The 17,300-nt window shown below is 52.1% G+C and overlaps 1 protein-coding gene across 2 annotated transcripts in view; it reads left to right on the top strand.

The window, feature by feature from the left end:
- LOC147095978 (flotillin-1-like) overlaps positions 1-16,772 on the top strand; it is a 73,263-nt gene extending 56,491 nt beyond the window's left edge. For both annotated transcript variants that reach the window (XM_085974937.1, XM_085974938.1), the window contains exons 7-13: positions 3,377-3,472; positions 4,986-5,138; positions 7,411-7,592; positions 9,630-9,675; positions 12,029-12,166; positions 13,837-14,001; positions 15,066-16,772. In XM_085974937.1, the coding sequence (XP_085831063.1) occupies positions 3,377-3,472; positions 4,986-5,138; positions 7,411-7,592; positions 9,630-9,675; positions 12,029-12,166; positions 13,837-14,001; positions 15,066-15,095 (810 nt within the window). In that variant the 3' untranslated portion in view covers positions 15,096-16,772. The remainder of the gene's footprint in view (positions 1-3,376; positions 3,473-4,985; positions 5,139-7,410; positions 7,593-9,629; positions 9,676-12,028; positions 12,167-13,836; positions 14,002-15,065) is intronic.
- The last annotated feature ends 528 nt before the right edge of the window (positions 16,773-17,300 follow it).

Here is a 17,300-nt window from a genome sequence, read left to right on the forward strand (position 1 = left end):
ATATTCACTGACACCCCTTGCCATTAACACATTCTTCACTGTGACACCCCTCGCCATTAACGCACCCTCCAGTGTATATTCACTGTGACACCCCTCGCCATTAACACTCCAGTGTATATTCACTGTGACACCCCTCGCCATTAACACACTCTCCAGTGTATATTCACTGACACCCCTCGCCATTAACACGCTCTCCAGTGTATATTCACTGTGACACCCCTCGCCATTAACACTCCAGTGTATATTCACTGTGACACCCCTCGCCATTAACACACTCGCCAGTGTATATTCAGTGTGGCACCCCTCGCCATTAACACCCTCTCCAATGTATATTCACTGTTACACACCCCTCGCTATTAACACACTCTCCAGTGTATATTCACTGTGGCACCCCTCACCATTAACACACTCTCCAGTGTATATTCACTGTGACACCCCTCCCCATTAACACACCCTCCAGGGTTTCGTCACTGTGACACCCCTCGCCATTAACACACTCTCCAGTGTATATTCAGTGTGACACCCCTTGCCATTAACACTCCAGTGTATATTCACCGTGGCACCCCTCGCCATTAACGCACCCTCCAGTGTACGGTATATTCATTGTGACACCACTCGCCATTAACACACTCTCCAGTGTATATTCACTGTGACACCCCTCTCCATTAACACACTCTCCAGTGTATATTCACTGTGACACCCCTCGCCATTAACACACTCTCCAGTGTATATTCACGGTGACACCCCTCGCCATTAACACACTCTCCAGTGTATATTCAGTGTGACACCCCTCGCCATTAACACACTCCAGTGTGTATTCACTGTGACACCACTCGCCATTAACACACCATCCAGTGTACGGTATATTCATTGTGACACCCCTCGCCATTTACACACTCTCCAGTGTATATTCACTGTGACACCCCTCGCCACTAACACACCCTCCAGTGTATATTCAAGGTGACACCCCTCGCCATTAACACACTCTCCAGCGTATATTCACTGTGACACCCCTCGCCATTAACACACTCTCCAGTGTATATTCATTGTGACACCCCTCGCCATTAACACACTCTCCAGTGTATATTCACTGACACCCCTTGCCATTAACACATTCTTCACTGTGACACTCCTCGCCATTTACACTCCAGTGTATATTCACTGTGACACCACTCGCCATTAACACACTCTCCAGCGTATATTCACTGTGACACCCCTTGCCATTTACACTCGCGTATATTCACTGTGACACCCCTTGCCATTTACACTCCAGCGTATATTCACTGTGACACCCTTCGCCATTAACACAATCTCCAGTGTATATTCACTGTGATACCCCTCGCCATTAACACGCCCTCCAGTGTATATTCACTGTGACACCCCTCGCCATTAACACACTCTCCAGTGTATATTCACTGACGCCCCTCGCCATTAACACACTCTCCAGTGTATATTCACTGACGCCCCTTGCCATTAACACACTCTCCAGTGTATATTCACTGTGACACCCCTAGCCATTAACACACTCTCCAGTGTATATTCACTGACGCCCCTCGCCATTAACACAATCTCCAGTGTATATTCACTGTGACACCCCTCGCCATTACCACACTCTCCAATGTATATTCACTGTGACACCCCTCGCCATTAACGCACCCTCCAGTGTATATTCACTGTGACACCCCTCGCCATTAACACTCTCCAATGTATATTCACTGTGACACCCCTCGCCATAAACACACTCTCCAGTTTATATTCACTGTTACACCTCTTGCCATTAACACATTCTCCAGTGTATATTCACTGTGACACCCCTCGCCATTAACACATTCTCCAGTGTATATTCAGTGTGACACCCCTCGCCATTAACACACTCTCCAGTGTATATTCACTGACACCCCTTGCCATTAACACATTCTTCACTGTGACACCCCTCGCCATTAACGCACCCTCCAGTGTATATTCACTGTGACACCCCTCGCCATTAACACACTCTCCAACGTATATTCACGGTGACATCCCTTCCCATTTACACTCCAGTGTATATTCACTGTGACACCCCTCGCCATTAACACACTCTCCAGTGTATATTCACTGACACCCCTCGCCATTAACACACTCTCCAGTGTATATTCACTGTGACACCCCTCGCCATTAACACACTCGCCAGTGTATATTCACTGTGACACCCCTCGCCATTAACACACTCCAGGGTATATTCACTGTGACACCCCTTGCCATCAACACAGCCTCCAGTGTATATTCACTGACACCCCTCGCCATTAACACGCTCTCCAGTGTATATTCAGTGTGGCACCCCTCGCCATTAACACCCTCTCCAATGTATATTCACTGTCACACGCCTCGCCAGTAACACACCCTCCAGTGTATATTCACTGAAACCCCTCGCCATTAACACACTCTGCAGTGTATATTCACTGTGACACCCCTCGCCATTAACACACTCTCCAGTGTATATTCAGTGTGACACCCCTCGCCATTAACACACTCCAGTGTGTATTCACTGTGACACCACTCGCCATTAACACACCATCCAGTGTACGGTATATTCATTGTGACACCCCTCGCCATTTACACACTCTCCAGTGTATATTCACTGTGACACCCCTCGCCACTAACACACCCTCCAGTGTATATTCAAGGTGACACCCCTCGCCATTAACACACTCTCCAGCGTATATTCACTGTGACACCCCTCGCCATTAACACACTCTCCAGTGTATATTCATTGTGACACCCCTCGCCATTAACACACTCCAGGGTATATTCACTGTGACACCCCTCGCCATAAACACACTCTCCAGTTTATATTCACTGTTACACCCCTTGCCATTAACACATTCTCCAGTGTATATTCACTGTGACACCCCTCGCCATTTACACATTCTCCAGTGTATATTCAGTGTGACACCCCTCGCCATTAACACACTCTCCTGCGTATATTCACTGTGACACCCCTTGCCATTTACACTCCAGTGTATATTCACTGTGACACCCTTCGCCATTAACACAATCTCCAGTGTATATTCACTGTGATACCCCTCGCCATTAACACGCCCTCCAGTGTATATTCACTGTGACACCCCTCGCCATTAACACACTCTCCAGTGTATATTCACTGACGCCCCTCGCCATTAACACACTCCAGTGTATATTCACTGTGACACCCTGTAGCAACACTGACAGCTTGTTTTAGTTGTGCGCTGGGATTGCACCCCCCTCCCCGTGTCGCTGACCTTCGCCTGACGTTGTGTATTACACCTCGAGCACGCTGCACCCCCCACCCTGCCCCCATTGTCTTTTTGTTCCCACGGTGACGGGTTTGCAGTTCTGATGACGTTCCTTGTCTCCACAGGGTTACCTGCACTCGCTGGGGAAATCCCGCACATCGCAGGTGCAGCGGGATGCCCGGATCGGAGAGGCCGAGGCCAAACGGGACTCTGGCATCAAGGTATCTGGTTTGGCTGACTTTGGAAGGGGAGTGGGGTGAGGGCGGGGTCTTGACTGTGGGTTTGCCCTGTACAGTTGTTGGTCGGATGCGATTCAACGATGCCCGTTATCAGCAGTATTTCTGTTCAACTATTTTGGTACGTTTTGTGCCCTTTGAAGCTGAGAATTTAGTGTCGGAGCTGAGCCCTCCCACGACAACTACAGCACGGGTGAAATACAGAGTAAAGCTACACTGTCCCATCAAACACTCCCAGGGCAGGTACAACACGGGTTAGATACAGAGTAAAGCTCCCTCTACACTGCCCCATCATACACTCCCAGGGCAGGTACAGCACGGGTTAGATACAGAGTAAAGCTCCCTCTACACTGTCCCATCAAACACTCCCAGGGCAGGTACAGCACGGATTAGATACAGAGTAAAGCTCCCTCTACACTGTCCCATCAAACACTCCCAGGCCAGGTACAGCACGGGTTAGATACAAAGTAAAGCTCCCTCTACACTGTCCCATCAAACACGCCCAGGGCAGGTACAGCACGGGTTAGATACAGAGTAAAGCTCCCTCTACACTGTCCCATCAAACGCTCACAGGGCAGGTACAGCACGGGTTAGATACAGAGTAAAGCTCCCTCTACACTGTCCCATCAAACACTCCCAGGGCAGGTCCAGCACGGGTTAGATACAAAGTAAGGCTCCCTCTTCACTGTCCCATCCAACACGCCCAGGGCAGGTACAGCACGGGTCAGATACAGAGTAAAGCTCCCTCTACACTGTCCCATACAACACGCCCAGGGCAGGTACAGCACGGGTTAGAAAAGGAACTGGGAACCATCTACACTGTCTAATGGAGGCAGATGCAGAATGGGCCAGATGTGGAGTTAAACACTCTCTACTCTCCAATCACGCTTCTCAAGCCAAGCAAAACAACTTCTACCCTGTCCTGTCAAACACTCCAGAGCAGGCACAGTACGGGTTAGATGCAGAGTAAAGCTTCATTCATTGTTCTCTAGCCATGCACTTTAATCCCAAACTCTAGGGTGTCCTTTTTGCCCTCACGTGATATTTCCCATTTCCAACCCCAGCCGTGTGCTAATTGTGTAACAGTTTCAGTGAGCAGGACAGACGAGGGATAACCCTGCTCCTCGGTGACCCTCCCTAGAACTGCAATAAAGAAATGGTTTACATGTTATATAACGTCTTTCACCACCTCAGGCAGTTCCAAAGCACACCACATTTTGAAGTGTGGTCACGGCTGAAATGCAAGGAAACGCAGCAGCCAATTTCTACACAGCAAGATCCCACAATTGTTCTGAAGCGGCCAATCTGACGTGAGGTGGCAGCTGGGGAATTACAGGCAGTGGAGAGGGAGCTGCCCCGTTGGGCAAGTACCCTGCAAGGCCACCCATGGGATGTAACGCACTTTGCCAGTATCGAGCCCTGTGTGTCATCGCTGCTTGAACTTTCGGGGGTCGAACTCACCTCTTTCCCCCTCCCCCCCCCCCCCCCCCCCCGACAGGAAGCCAGGGCCCAGCAGATGAAGGTCTCGGCGCAATACGTGAACGAGATCGAGGTTGCCAAAGCGCAGCGCGATTACGAGCTGAAGAAAGCCGTCTACGACATGGAGGTGAACACGAAGAAGGCTCAGTCGGACCTTGCCTACCAACTGCAGGTTAGTGGGTTCAGGGGTCGCGGGGGAACTGGCCTACCAACTGCAGGTTAGTGGGGTCAGGGGTCGGTGCGGACCTGGCCTACCAACTGCAGGTTAGTCGGGTCGGGTTCGACCTGCCCGACCAGCTGCAGGTTAATGGGGTCAGCGGTCGTGGGGGGAACTGGCCTACCGGCTGCAGGTTAGTGGGGTCAGGGGTCGGTGCGGACCTGGCCTACCAACCGCAGGTTAGTGGGGTCAGGGGTCCCGGGGGGAACTGGCCTACCAACTGCAGGTTAGTGGGGTCAGGGGTCGGTGCGGACCTGGCCTACCAACTGCAGGTTAGTGGGGTCCGGGGTCGTGGGGGGAACTGGCCTACCAGCTGCAGGTTAGTGGGGTCAGGGGTCGGTGCAGACCTGGCCTACCAAATGCAGGTTAGTGGGGTCCAGGGTCGTGGGGGGAACTGGCCTACCAACTGCAGGTTAGTGGGGTCAGGGGTCGGTGCGGACCTGGCCTACCAACTGCAGGTTAGTGGGGTCGGGTCGGTGCGGACCTGGCCTACCAACTGCAGGTTAGTGGGGTCAGGGGTCACGGGGGGAACTGGCCTACCAGCTTCAGGTTAGTGGGGTCAGGGGTCGGTGCGGACCTGGCCTACCAACTGCAGGTTAGTGGGGTCGGGTCGGTGTGGACCTGGCCTACCAACTGCAGGTTAGTGGGGTCAGGGGTCACGGGGGGAACTGGCCTACCAGCTTCAGGTTAGTGGGGTCAGGGGTCGGTGTGGACCTGGCCTACCAACTGCAGGTTAGTGGGGCCAGGGGTCCCGGGGGGGAACTGGCCTACCAGCTTCAGGTTAGTGGGGTCAGGGGTCGGTGTGGACCTGGCCTACCAACTGCAGGTTAGTGGGGCCAGGGGTCCCGGGGGGGAACTGGCCTACCAACTGCAGGTTAGTGGGGTCAGGGGTCGGTGTGGGCCTGGCCTACCAACTGCAGGTTAGTGGGGTCGGGTCGAGTTCGACTTGGCCTACCAACTGCAGGTTTATGGGGTCGGGTTCGACCTGGCCTACCAACTGCAGGTTTGTGGGGTCAGGGGTCGTGGGGGGAACTGGCCTACCAGCTGCAGGTTAGTGGAGTCAGGGGTCGGGGGCGGACCTGGCCTACCAACTGCAGGTTTGTGGGGTTCGGGGTCGGAGGTCAGGGCGGACCTGATCTGGCCTGGCCTAACAGCTGCAGGTCAGAGAGTCCAGGGACGAGTGAAAGACCTGACGCAGGTCTGAAATCGAGCGGCTGGACAGGGCCATTCTCCTGCACAGCATGAAACGCAGGCACTCTGCAGGCTGTGGTGTGAAACGCAGGTTCCTCCCTCTTCTCCAGCCAGATGAGTGAAAGGGACCGCCAGGTGTAGCACTGAACAGCACAGACTAGCAAGGACCCAAGTTTTGATCCCCTGTCTCTGTTTGGTCAGCTGGTCTAAGCCAGGCCATCAGGCAGGGGGTGCTACAATTGAGTGAGGCTACAAGGCGACCCCTGCGCCCGAGGAATGTGGGACACTGGCTTGGGTTCCAGCTCCTGTTCACTATCCAGTGATCCCTGCTGAAATACATGCGGGTGAATGTCAGGCGAGAACAGACTTGGACTCGGATGTGATGCCCTCCGCAGTTCAACAGCCTTTGGGAGGGAATTCCAGGGCTTGGGACCCAGACAGTTGAAGGCACGGTCGCGATGGTGGAGTGAAGGAAGTGGGGAATGGGCAAGAGGCCAGAATTGGAGGAGCGCAGCGGTCTCGGAGGGTTGTAGGGCTGGAGGTGGTTACAGAGATAGGGAGGGGCGAGGCCACGGAGGTATTTGAACATGAGGATGAGAATTTTTAAATCGAGGCGTTGCCGGACTGGGAGCCAATTAGGTCAGTGAGCATGGGAGGTGGGTGATGGACACTGTTCCCCGTTATTCTCTTCTGGGTGCGTGGCCTATTCACAGTTTTGTGCATGTGTGAAATTTAACATAGGAAGAGCCGGTCTCGGGCTGCGCGGGACCGTGCCGTTTAGAGGGAGCGTTGGTGCTGGGTGCACGGGACTTGGTGCGAGTTAGGACACGGACAGCAGAGTTTTGGATGAGCTCAAGTTTACAGAAGGTGGGGGGTCGGCCAGGAGAGCATTGGAATAGTCGAGTCCGGAGGTAACAAAGGCACAGATGAGGGTTTCAGCAGCAGATGAGCTGAGGCACTGGGCGGAGACGGACGACGGCAGCGCTGACACAGGAGGTAGAGGCAAACACTTTCTCCCCCACACCGTGTGCCGCAGGTTGCCAAGACCAAGCAGAAGATCGAGGAGGAGAAGATGCAGGTGCAGGTGGTGGAGCGCACCCAGCAGATCCAGCTCCAGGAGCAGGAGATCCTCCGTCGCGAGAAGGAGCTGGAGGCCAAGGTCAAGAAGCCCGCCGAGGCCGAACGCTACCGGCTGGAGAAGCTGGCCGAAGCTGACAGGTAAAGGCGAGCGGCCGGGGAGTGGGGTGGTGAACGGGGGAAGAGGGGTTGAAAGGATATTTACTTGTCCGAGCCCCTTTGGGGCTATCCCGGATCAGGCGTATTTCTCAGATGTTCACTTTCAACGAAGGTTTGAGGTAGCCGAATCCTAAAGATGCTTAACTGGGTCTAAAGGTCCGGACTATCTCTCCGTAAAGGAAAGGAACAACCCAAGAATGTTACCGACCTCCAGATAGCGCTTTTAATAAGTTTAGCTAGACTGGAACGTCCCGAATATTATGAGGGTCCGGAGATCTCCTTCAGAAATGTAACTCTTCACCAAAGAGTGTACAGAGATTGAGTTCGTGAGTTATTGATTCAGAAGACTTATGTGAGGCAATTAAAAAAATATATATAGATTTATTAAAAGTACCGACATGCAATTTACAGTTGGTGAATCAGTCAATCGCAACGTTAACAGTTCTAAAAAGAGAAAAAATACCATCTTATTTTTAACAGAGGATCTTACTTTTAAACCTTAACTTCGCTACAGTATTACAGTTCTTAAAGTTTTCTATACAGGATATCCATCAATATCAAAATACCTTTGATCCCCGAAGTACAAAGAGTGGAAGAACACAGAGCCGCCTCTGTAGTCGAGAATCGCCTTGCCCGATTAAAGTGACTCCGCTATCTCATTTGAGACTTCAATACTTATACCCTTTTTCAGTTGTATTTCCTTTAAGGTTTCTGCTGATGCAAGTTAATTATCACTATTCATCTTTCTGCTGACCTCTGCAATTCTTTACTGCCACATCAGCTTGTAATATTCCAGAATCTGCCGCATTTCCACGTGTTCTGGGTTCACTGTGTGAAAGGCAGGTGTCCCTTATCTTATGTGCCATTTTTACGAAGTTTAATTTATATCACTTATCCAGGGTTGACTATTGTTTTTGTTCCCAAAAGGTCAGCCCCTCGGAGCCATCCCACTCTTCTGTTTCAATAAGGTTATTTATTCAGGGTCAACAACTTGTCCTGTTTCAACAAGGCCAGAATTCTTTCATAAGAGAGTGTATTTTTCTAAAAAGGCTATAGTATATTCCTTCACAGGGTGGGTGGGGAAGGTCAGACAGGGATCAAAGGGCCTCGGAGACTGGCACAGACTGGAGGCCCGGTTGCCCTCGGTAACGGGGTTGGGGAGTCTTGAGATGCAGCGATGGTGGGAGCGGGAAGATTTGGGTGGCCAGGTACCTGGCGGAAGTCATGGAGTGGGTGGCTGGGACCTCCTGACTAACCTGATGCTGCTGACGGTGCATGGCTGTGTCACTAGGGGGCGGGGAAGCCAGTTCCAAAGCGGAGGGAATACTTGGAGTAAGAGAGCCCTTTTATTTCCCCCCCACTCCCTCCCAGCCCCAGCAATCCCGTGACCACGGATGGTGCATAATGCAGGGACGCCCAGGAATGATCGTGGATGAGTGAGTGAGTCAGGGACTTCCTCCCCCACCCGCAGGGTCAAAGATGATACGTCTGTCTCTGGTCCGCACAGGTGAGGAAAGTCACAAAGAAAAGTAAGACTTGCTTTTCTATAGCGCCTTTCACCACCTCAGGACTTCCCAAAGCGCCTCACAGCCAGTGAAGTACTTTTTGAAGTGTAGTCACTGGTAATGTAGGCAACACGGCAGCCAAACAGGAACATGGTAATGACCAGATAATCTCTTTTTTTAGTGATGTTGATTGTGGGATAAATATAGGCCAGGACACCAGGGGATAACTCCCCCTGCTCCTCTTCAGAATGGTGGCCGTGGGATCTTTTACATCCACCTGAGAGCAGACGGGGCCTGGGTTTAACGTCTCATCCGAAAGACGGCACCTCCGACAGTGCAGCACCCCCTCAGTACTGCACTGGGCGTGTCGGCCTGGATTTTTGTACTCGAGTCCTTGGAGTGGGGACTTGCGGGTGTGGAATGAGAGTGCTCGGCCCTGTTTTACCTGCCGCGTCTGTCTCTCTCGAAGGGCCCTCTTTCATCTTCCTTCTGTTTTGTCTCTTTTTTTTCCTAGGTTGAAGCTCATCATGGAGGCAGAGGCAGAGGCCGAGTCCATACGAGTGAGTACTGTCCGCCCTTGCGTCGAGCAGAGCCTTGGTCAGACCCCCCCGGTCAGACCCCTGTCTGAAGCACTGTGTTCAGTTCTGGGCAATGCACCTCAGGCAGGATATATCGGCCTTGATGGGGGTGCTGCACAGATTCACCAGTCTGATACCGGGGCTTAAAGGGTTAAATTGTTGAGGACAGGTTGCATAGACTAGGCTTGTATTCCCTTGAGTATCGGAGGATGTGGGGAAAGAGCAGTGGGGAGTGGGACTAATTGGATCGGTCTTTCAAGGAGCCAGCACAGGCACGATGGGCCGAATGGATTCCCTGAGTGCTGGTTATGATTGATTCTAATTGAGGTGTTTAAAATAATATTGATTTGATAGGGTAGGTATAAAAGAAAACTCCGTCCTCTGCTGCGAGAATCCAGAAGGATTAAGGGGACACAGCCTTAAAATTAAAGCCAGGCCATTTGGAGGTGAAATCAGGAAGTGCCTTTTCACACACAGGGTAGTGGAAATCTAAAACAGGCGGCTGAAGGCACGGCCGCCAATGGTGGGTCGAAGGAAATCGGGGATGCGCAAGAGGCCAGAATTGGAGGAGCATAGCGATCGCGAAGAGCGGAAGGGCTGGAAGGCTAATGTAGTACCATTGTTCAAGAAGGGTAGTAGGGATAAACCAGGGAATTACAGGCCAGTGAGCCTAACATCAGTGGTAGGGAAATTATTGGAAAAAATTCTGAGGGACAGAATTAGTCTCCACTTGGAGAGGCAAGGATTAATCTGGGATAGTCAGCATGACTTTGTCAGGGGGAGATCATGTCTGACCAATTTGATTGAATTTTTCGAGGGGGTGACTAGATGTGTGGATGAGGGTAGTGCAGTGGATGTGGTATACATGGATTTCAGTAAGGCTTTTGATAAAGTCCCACATGGGAGACTGGTCAAGAAGGTAAGAGCCCATGGGATCCAGGGCAATTTGGCACATTGGATCCAAAATTGACTTAGTGGCAGGAAGCAGAGGGTGATGGTCGAAGGTTGTTTTTGTGACTGGAAGCCTGTGTCCAGTGGTGTACCGCAGGGATCGGTGCTGGGTCCTTTGCTGTTTGTAGTGTACATTAATGATTTAGATATGAATGTAGGAGGTATGATCAATAAGTTCGCAGATAACACAAAAATTGGTGGAGTGGTAAACAGCGAGGAGGGAAGCCTCAGGCTACAGGATGATATAGATGGGTTGGTCAGATGGGCAGAACAGTGGCAAATGGAATTTAACCCTGAAAAGTGTGAGGTGATGCATTTTGAGAGGACAAACAAGGCAAGGGAATACACAATGAATGGTAGGACCCTAGGAAGGACAGAGGATCAGAGGGACCTTGGTGTGCATGTACATAGATCCCTGAAGGCAGCAGAACAGGTAGATAAGGTGGTTAAAAAGGCATATGGGACACTTGCCTTCATTAGCCGAGGCATAGAATATAAGAGCAGGGAGGTTATGATGGAGCTGTACAAAACGCTAGTTAGGCCACAGCTGGAATACTGTGTGCAGTTCTGGTCGCCACACTATAGGAGGGATGTGATTGCATTGGAGAGGGTGCAGAGGAGATTCACCAGGATGTTACCTGGGCTGGAGCGCTTCAGCTATGAAGAGAGACTGGACAGGCTGGGGTTGTTTTCCTTCGAGCAGAGAAGGCTGAGGGGGGACCTGATTGAGGTGTACAAAATTATGAGGGGCATAGATAGGGTAGATAGAAAGGAACTTTTCCCCTTAGTAGAGAGGTCAATAACCAGGGGGCATAGTTTCAAGGTAAGGGGCAGGAGGTTTAGAGGGGATTTGAGGAAAAACTTTTTCACCGAGAGGATGGTTGGAATCTGGAACTCACTGCCTGAAAGGGTGGTAGAGGCAGGAACCCTCACAACATTCAAGAAGCATTTAGATGAGCACTTGAAATGTCATAGCATACAAGGCTACGGGCCAAGTGCTGGAAAATGGGATTAGATTAGACAGGGCTTGATGGCTAGCGCGGACAGGATGGGCCGAAGGGCCTCTTTCTGTGCTGTATAACTCTGACTCTATGAGGAGGTGACGGAGACTGGGAGGAGGTGAGGCCCTAACTGTGGAGGAACGGGAAACTGTTCGGGTTTGGGGAGAAACTTGAGACGGGAGAAGCGAGCAATGGTGAGCGCAGCCAGAGACAGGCCAGGAAGTCGGGAGCGACAGGCCAGGAAGTCGGGAGCGACGTGCCTGCTGGTCCCGCGATCCCTCTGGGAAGCCCGCGGGTGGAGCGGCTGCTGTGTCTGTCAGTGATGCAACGGCGGATATTTGTGCTTCCTGAATCCGTGTCCCGCACTCTTGTTTCCTCTGTAGGTGAAGGGAGAGGCAGAGGCCTTCGCCATTCACGCCAAGGCCGAGGCCGAGGCCGAGCAAATGGTCAAGAAAGCCGAGGCTTTCAACGAGTACAAGGATGCCGCCATGGTGGACATGCTGCTGGCCAAGCTGCCTGAAGTGAGTGCTCCCGACACCAAGCTATCCCGGACTGTGGGTGTGGGGCCAGCGCCGAGCCCCAGACCCTGGTCCGGGGAAACTTGGGCATACAGGAAACTCTTTTTTATCCGACGGGACCGGCATGGTGCCGGTTGATCAAAAAGTCCGGATTACAGAGAGGTGTACTTACTAAGGTATGAGAGCCCCGTACACGGCCACAGATCCAGGTGTCCCTGTTGCATGGCAACAGGTGCAGGAACCCCGGTTACACGGCCACAGATCCAGGAACCCCGGTTACACGGCCACTAATATGAAGTAAAACTTACCTGAACTTACTCCTGAATTTTGCCGGTAAGAGAGATTTCCGGTTATTTAGGTGCTGGTAAAAAAAGTGTTTCCTGTATATATACCACCACTACTTTAGTATGAGGGGAAAGGCTTATTACGGGATGTCTACGATAGCAAAATACTGCGGATGCTGGAAATCCGAAATAACAACAGAAAACGCTGGAAAAACTCAGCAGGCCAGGCAACATCCGTGGAGAGCGAAACAGAGTTAATGTTTCAGGTCGATGAACCTTCGTCAGAACTGGAAAAAAGCAGGAAAGGGAATAGATTTTAAAGCATGTTGGGGGCTGGGAAAAGGGGGAGGGGATGAAAGAACAAAAGGGAAGGTCAGTGATAGGATAGAAAGCAGGAGAGATAGAGAGATTGAGACATTAAAGGCAAGAGGAGGTGGTGATGGGGCAGGTTAGGGAACAAAGGATGGCTCAAGATGAAGTGTGAATGGCGCTGGCAGAATGATGGACAGCTGACATCGACCTGAAACGTTAACTCTGTTTCTCTCTCCACGGATGCAGCCCTGGCCTGCTGAGTTTTTCCAGTGTTTTCTGTTGTTACGGGATGTCTAGTTTGGCCGTCCGTTCGATGGTCTCCTGAGATGCCGACTGGAGAAACGAGGTGCCTCCTGCGCCGGATCTCAGCGGGCAGGTCGATGTGACGTGTTCCACGGTCTGGGACTCACGGCCACAGTCGCATTTGGGGTTGGTTCCCTCACCGCCCACTGGGGGGAGCAGGTGGCCGCCTCGCCCAGGCCCTGTGCGGATTGGGTTGAGCGCCGTCCGCTGTGTGCGAGGGAGGTCGGAGCCGGGGGGGGACCTCTGCTGTCGGCTCAGTGACGAGGTGTCGGCTCTTTATGTTGCAGGCCGTCCCACCATTCCGTCCGTCTGGACACTGGGTCGACACCGGCTGCGTGAATATTGGCCGCTGTTTCCCAGAACGGCCGGCGCCATTTGAAGCGCTTTGGTGGCGGGTTTTCTGAGTCTCCGTGAACGGGACGGTCGATGTTGCTGTTGACTTTTTTCCCCCGCCTGAGCAGGCAGGTGGGGCCTGGGTTTAAGGTCTCATCTGAAAGACGGCACCTCCGACAGTGCAGCACTCCCTCGGTACTGCGCTAGGAGTGTGGGCCTGGATCCCGTGCTCAGATCTCTGAAGTGGGGTCTCGAACCCACGGCCGTCTGACTCCGAGGCGGGAATGCTATTCACTGAGCCACGGCTGACCCCTCAGCGACTGAAGAACCTATTTGTGTCGCGAATGTGATCTGCGCAGCGAGCGTTGCGAGCCCTTTATCTTTGGATGATGTCGCACCTTTACCGAAGCGCACTCTCTTCACCTGCTATTATTTTGTCAGGTAGTGGCTGAGATCAGCCAGCCATTCACCAAGGTCAAGAAGATCACCATGGTCAGCAGCGGCAATGGGGAGGTGGGTGCAGCCAAGCTGAGCAGCGAGGTGCTGGAAATCATGACCAGGCTCCCCGAGACTATGGAGAGACTCACCGGAGTCAGCATCATCCAGGTGAGCAGGGTGGGAAGATCGGGAACTTGATCACACATGCCCAGGGTCAGACACTGTACTTTCACCCTCTGGGACTGGGTGGTGCAGTGGATCAGATACTGTCCTTTCCCCCTCTGGGACTGGGTGGTGCAGTGGGTCAGACACTGTCCTTTCCCCCTCTGGGACTGGGTGGTGCAGTGGGTCAGACACTGTCCTTTCCCCCTCTGGGACTGGGTGGTGCAGTGGGTCAGACACTGTCCTTTCCCCATCAGGGACTGGGCGGTGCAGTGGGTCAGACACTGTCCTTTCCCCCTCTGGGACTGGGTGGTGCAGTGGGTCAGACACTGTCCTTTCCCCCCCTGGGACTGGGTGGTGCAGTGGGTCAGACACTGTCCTTTCCCCATCAGGGACTGGGCGGTGCAGTGGGTCAGACACTGTCCTTTCCCCCTCTGGGACTGGGTGGTGCAGTGGGTCAGACACTGTCCTTTCCCCCTCTGGGACTGGGCGGTGCAGTGGGTCAGACACTGTCCTTTCCCCCTCTGGGACTGGGTCGTGCGGTGGGTCAGACACTGTCCTTTCCCCCTCTGGGACTGGGTGATGCAGTGGGTCAGACACGGTCCTTTCCCCCTCTGGGACTGGGTCGTGCGGTGGGTCAGACACTGTCCTTTCCCCCTCTGGGACTGGGTGGTGCAGTGGGTCAGACACTGTCCTTTCTCCCTCTGGGATTGGATGTTGCAGTGGGTCAGGCACTGTCCTTTCTCCCTCTGGGATTGGATGTTGCAGTGGGTCAGACACTGTCCTTTCTCCCTCTGGGACTGGGTGGTCAGCTCATGTCACCATGAAGCGTCCTCCTGATCTGAAAAGCATGAAAGAATCCACTGAGGCCGGGGAAGGAAAACCGTCTTCGAAAACCTGTGTTCAACACTCGCGCCAACTGCGTTCATTCACCTGCCTGAGTCTGGCCTCACGGTTCAACTCTCTCACGCCAACGGCTTTTGATCGCCCATTTCGCGGAAGAGAGTCACGATGATTAAACTCATAATTCTCTCTCCTTCCTTCTCCCCCACCTCCCATTCTGTGTGCAGGGTTCCATGAAACCTGGCCGGATGTCGTAGATTGTCGGAGAGCGCGAGGATGGATAGAAGGTGCGCTACTGGACAGCGTCCAAAGCGAGCGAGGCCTGGGAGGCTGGGGGGGGTGGGGGGAGATCCACCTTTGCATGTGTATTGGCGTTGTGCCACTCTTTAGTCTGCATGTCTTTCTCATGTAACCTTATACGCCTGATCACTGTTGTCATGTTGGTTAGTCTCAATAGATGGAAAAGATACACATTTGGGCAGTAATCCGGTAGGTCATTGTAATCCAGTTTTATTTTCCTGAATCTTGAGCCTATTTTGAAAGGTCAAATCTCTTCTAACTTGTGCACTGTGTTTTGTAAAGCTGTTTGAGCTGCAATGACATCACGCGTTCCTACATTTTAGAACTGGATCCTATCCATATCGATTCTGACAGTAAGTCATGGTTTCATTCACAGCTACCTGCCAGGGTAGTTACATTCTAGTGAATACTCGGGGCAGGGGGTGCAAAACAAATTATGTTTTAAGATTTTTTGAAAGGGGCAGTGCCTTGTTGAAAACACGTTTGTTAAACTCTGTTCTCAGCAGTTCTTTTTTTTTAAATGGCGTTGTTATTACCACAATGAGCATGCTCGGGTAAGATACCTGTACAGAACGCCAGACATCTGCCAGACCTGAGATGCTGCCGCTGTTCAGGTAGCCTGAGATTCCCAACTGGAGGTGATCCTGCATCACCTGACATCACTGCAGGTGGGAGCGCCCAGGTGCCCCTCCCCCAAGGTCTGGCACTACCTTTCTGTCAGAGTGTTAGTGAAACCGCTTCACCACAAAGTAAAAGCGGCAGATTAATTGGCCTTCCTTCACTCCCCTCCCTCCATCCCCATCCTTTCCTCCCTCCATTCCTTCCTTCCTCCCTCCCTCCCTTTCCTCCCTCCCTTCCCCCCCTCCTTCCCTTCCCCCCTCCTTCCCTTCCCCCCTCCTTCCCTTCCCCCCCTCCTTCCCTTCCCCCCTCCTTCCCTTCCCCCCTCCTTCCCTTCCTCCATCCCCTCCCCTTCCTCCCCGCCCCTCCCTTCCTTCCTCCATCCCCTTCCTCCCCTCCCTCTCTTCCTCCCCTCCCCCCTCCTTTCCCTCCACTTCCTCCATCCCTCCATCATTCTCTTCAGCACACCCAAACCTCTTGGTGTGAACTAACTACAAACCTCTCTCGAAGATTGAAACAATCCCAGACTTGTTTCCAAGTGTCTCTCTGTCTAGCCAGTTTATATTTCCCTGCAGCGTCTGAGCTGCTCCCTGTTTAAATCCACAACCGAAATATGGACATTTTAAATCGGTCAAGACCAAAACTTTGAACAGGTGTGTCCTTCATTTTGGGATTTAATATCCGTTTGTCAGGATATGTTAACACTGTTCATTAAAACATTTTTGTGAGTTGTTTTAAACGCAGTCATTAATCTCGTTTAAAATATATATATTTACGACTGATTAATGACTGTGTTAAAATAGCTCCAAAGGATTTTGTGTCAACACATCACTCACTACACTAATAGAGGACATTCAGCCCGCGTATCTTTTGAAAGATGTGTATATATTATATAGAATCACCTTGTTGCCTAATCCTTTCTGGTGGAGCATCTCGAGACACTTGAGGTTACTGACAAAATTTGAGAACTGTCCAGATGCTCTTACAAAGTGAAATAAAATAACTTGGCTGCCTGGCGTCTGTTTCCAGTCTGTATTCATAGAGCCATAGAGTCATACAGCACAAAACAAGGCCCTTCGGCCCATCGTGTCTGCGCCGGCCTTCAAGCCCTATCTATTCTAATCCCATTTTCCAGCACTTGGTCCGTAGCCTTGTATGCTATGGCGTTTCAAGTGCTCATCTAAATGCGTCTTGAATGTTGTGAGGGTTCCTGCCTCTACCACCCTTTCAGGCAGTAAGTTCCAGATTCCAACCACCCTCTGGGTGAAAAAGTTCTTCCTCAAATCCCCTCTAAACCTCCTGCCCCTTACCTTGAAACTATGCCCTCTGGTTATTGACCCCTTCTATCTACCCTATCTATGCCCCTCATAATTTTGTACACCTCAATCAGGTCCCCCCTCAGCTTTCTCTGCTCTAAGAAAAACAACCCCAGCCTGTCCAGTCTCTCTTCATAGCTGAAGCGCTCCAGCCCAGGTGAATCTCCTCTGCACTCTCTCTAATGCAATCACATCCCTCCTATAGTGTGGCGACCAGAACTGCACACA

This window comes from Somniosus microcephalus, unplaced genomic scaffold (assembly GCF_052327205.1).
Source record: "Somniosus microcephalus isolate GS21.2 unplaced genomic scaffold, FLI_Smic_1.0 unresolved_chr1, whole genome shotgun sequence".
In the NCBI taxonomy this organism is placed as follows: Eukaryota; Metazoa; Chordata; class Chondrichthyes; order Squaliformes; family Somniosidae; genus Somniosus; species Somniosus microcephalus.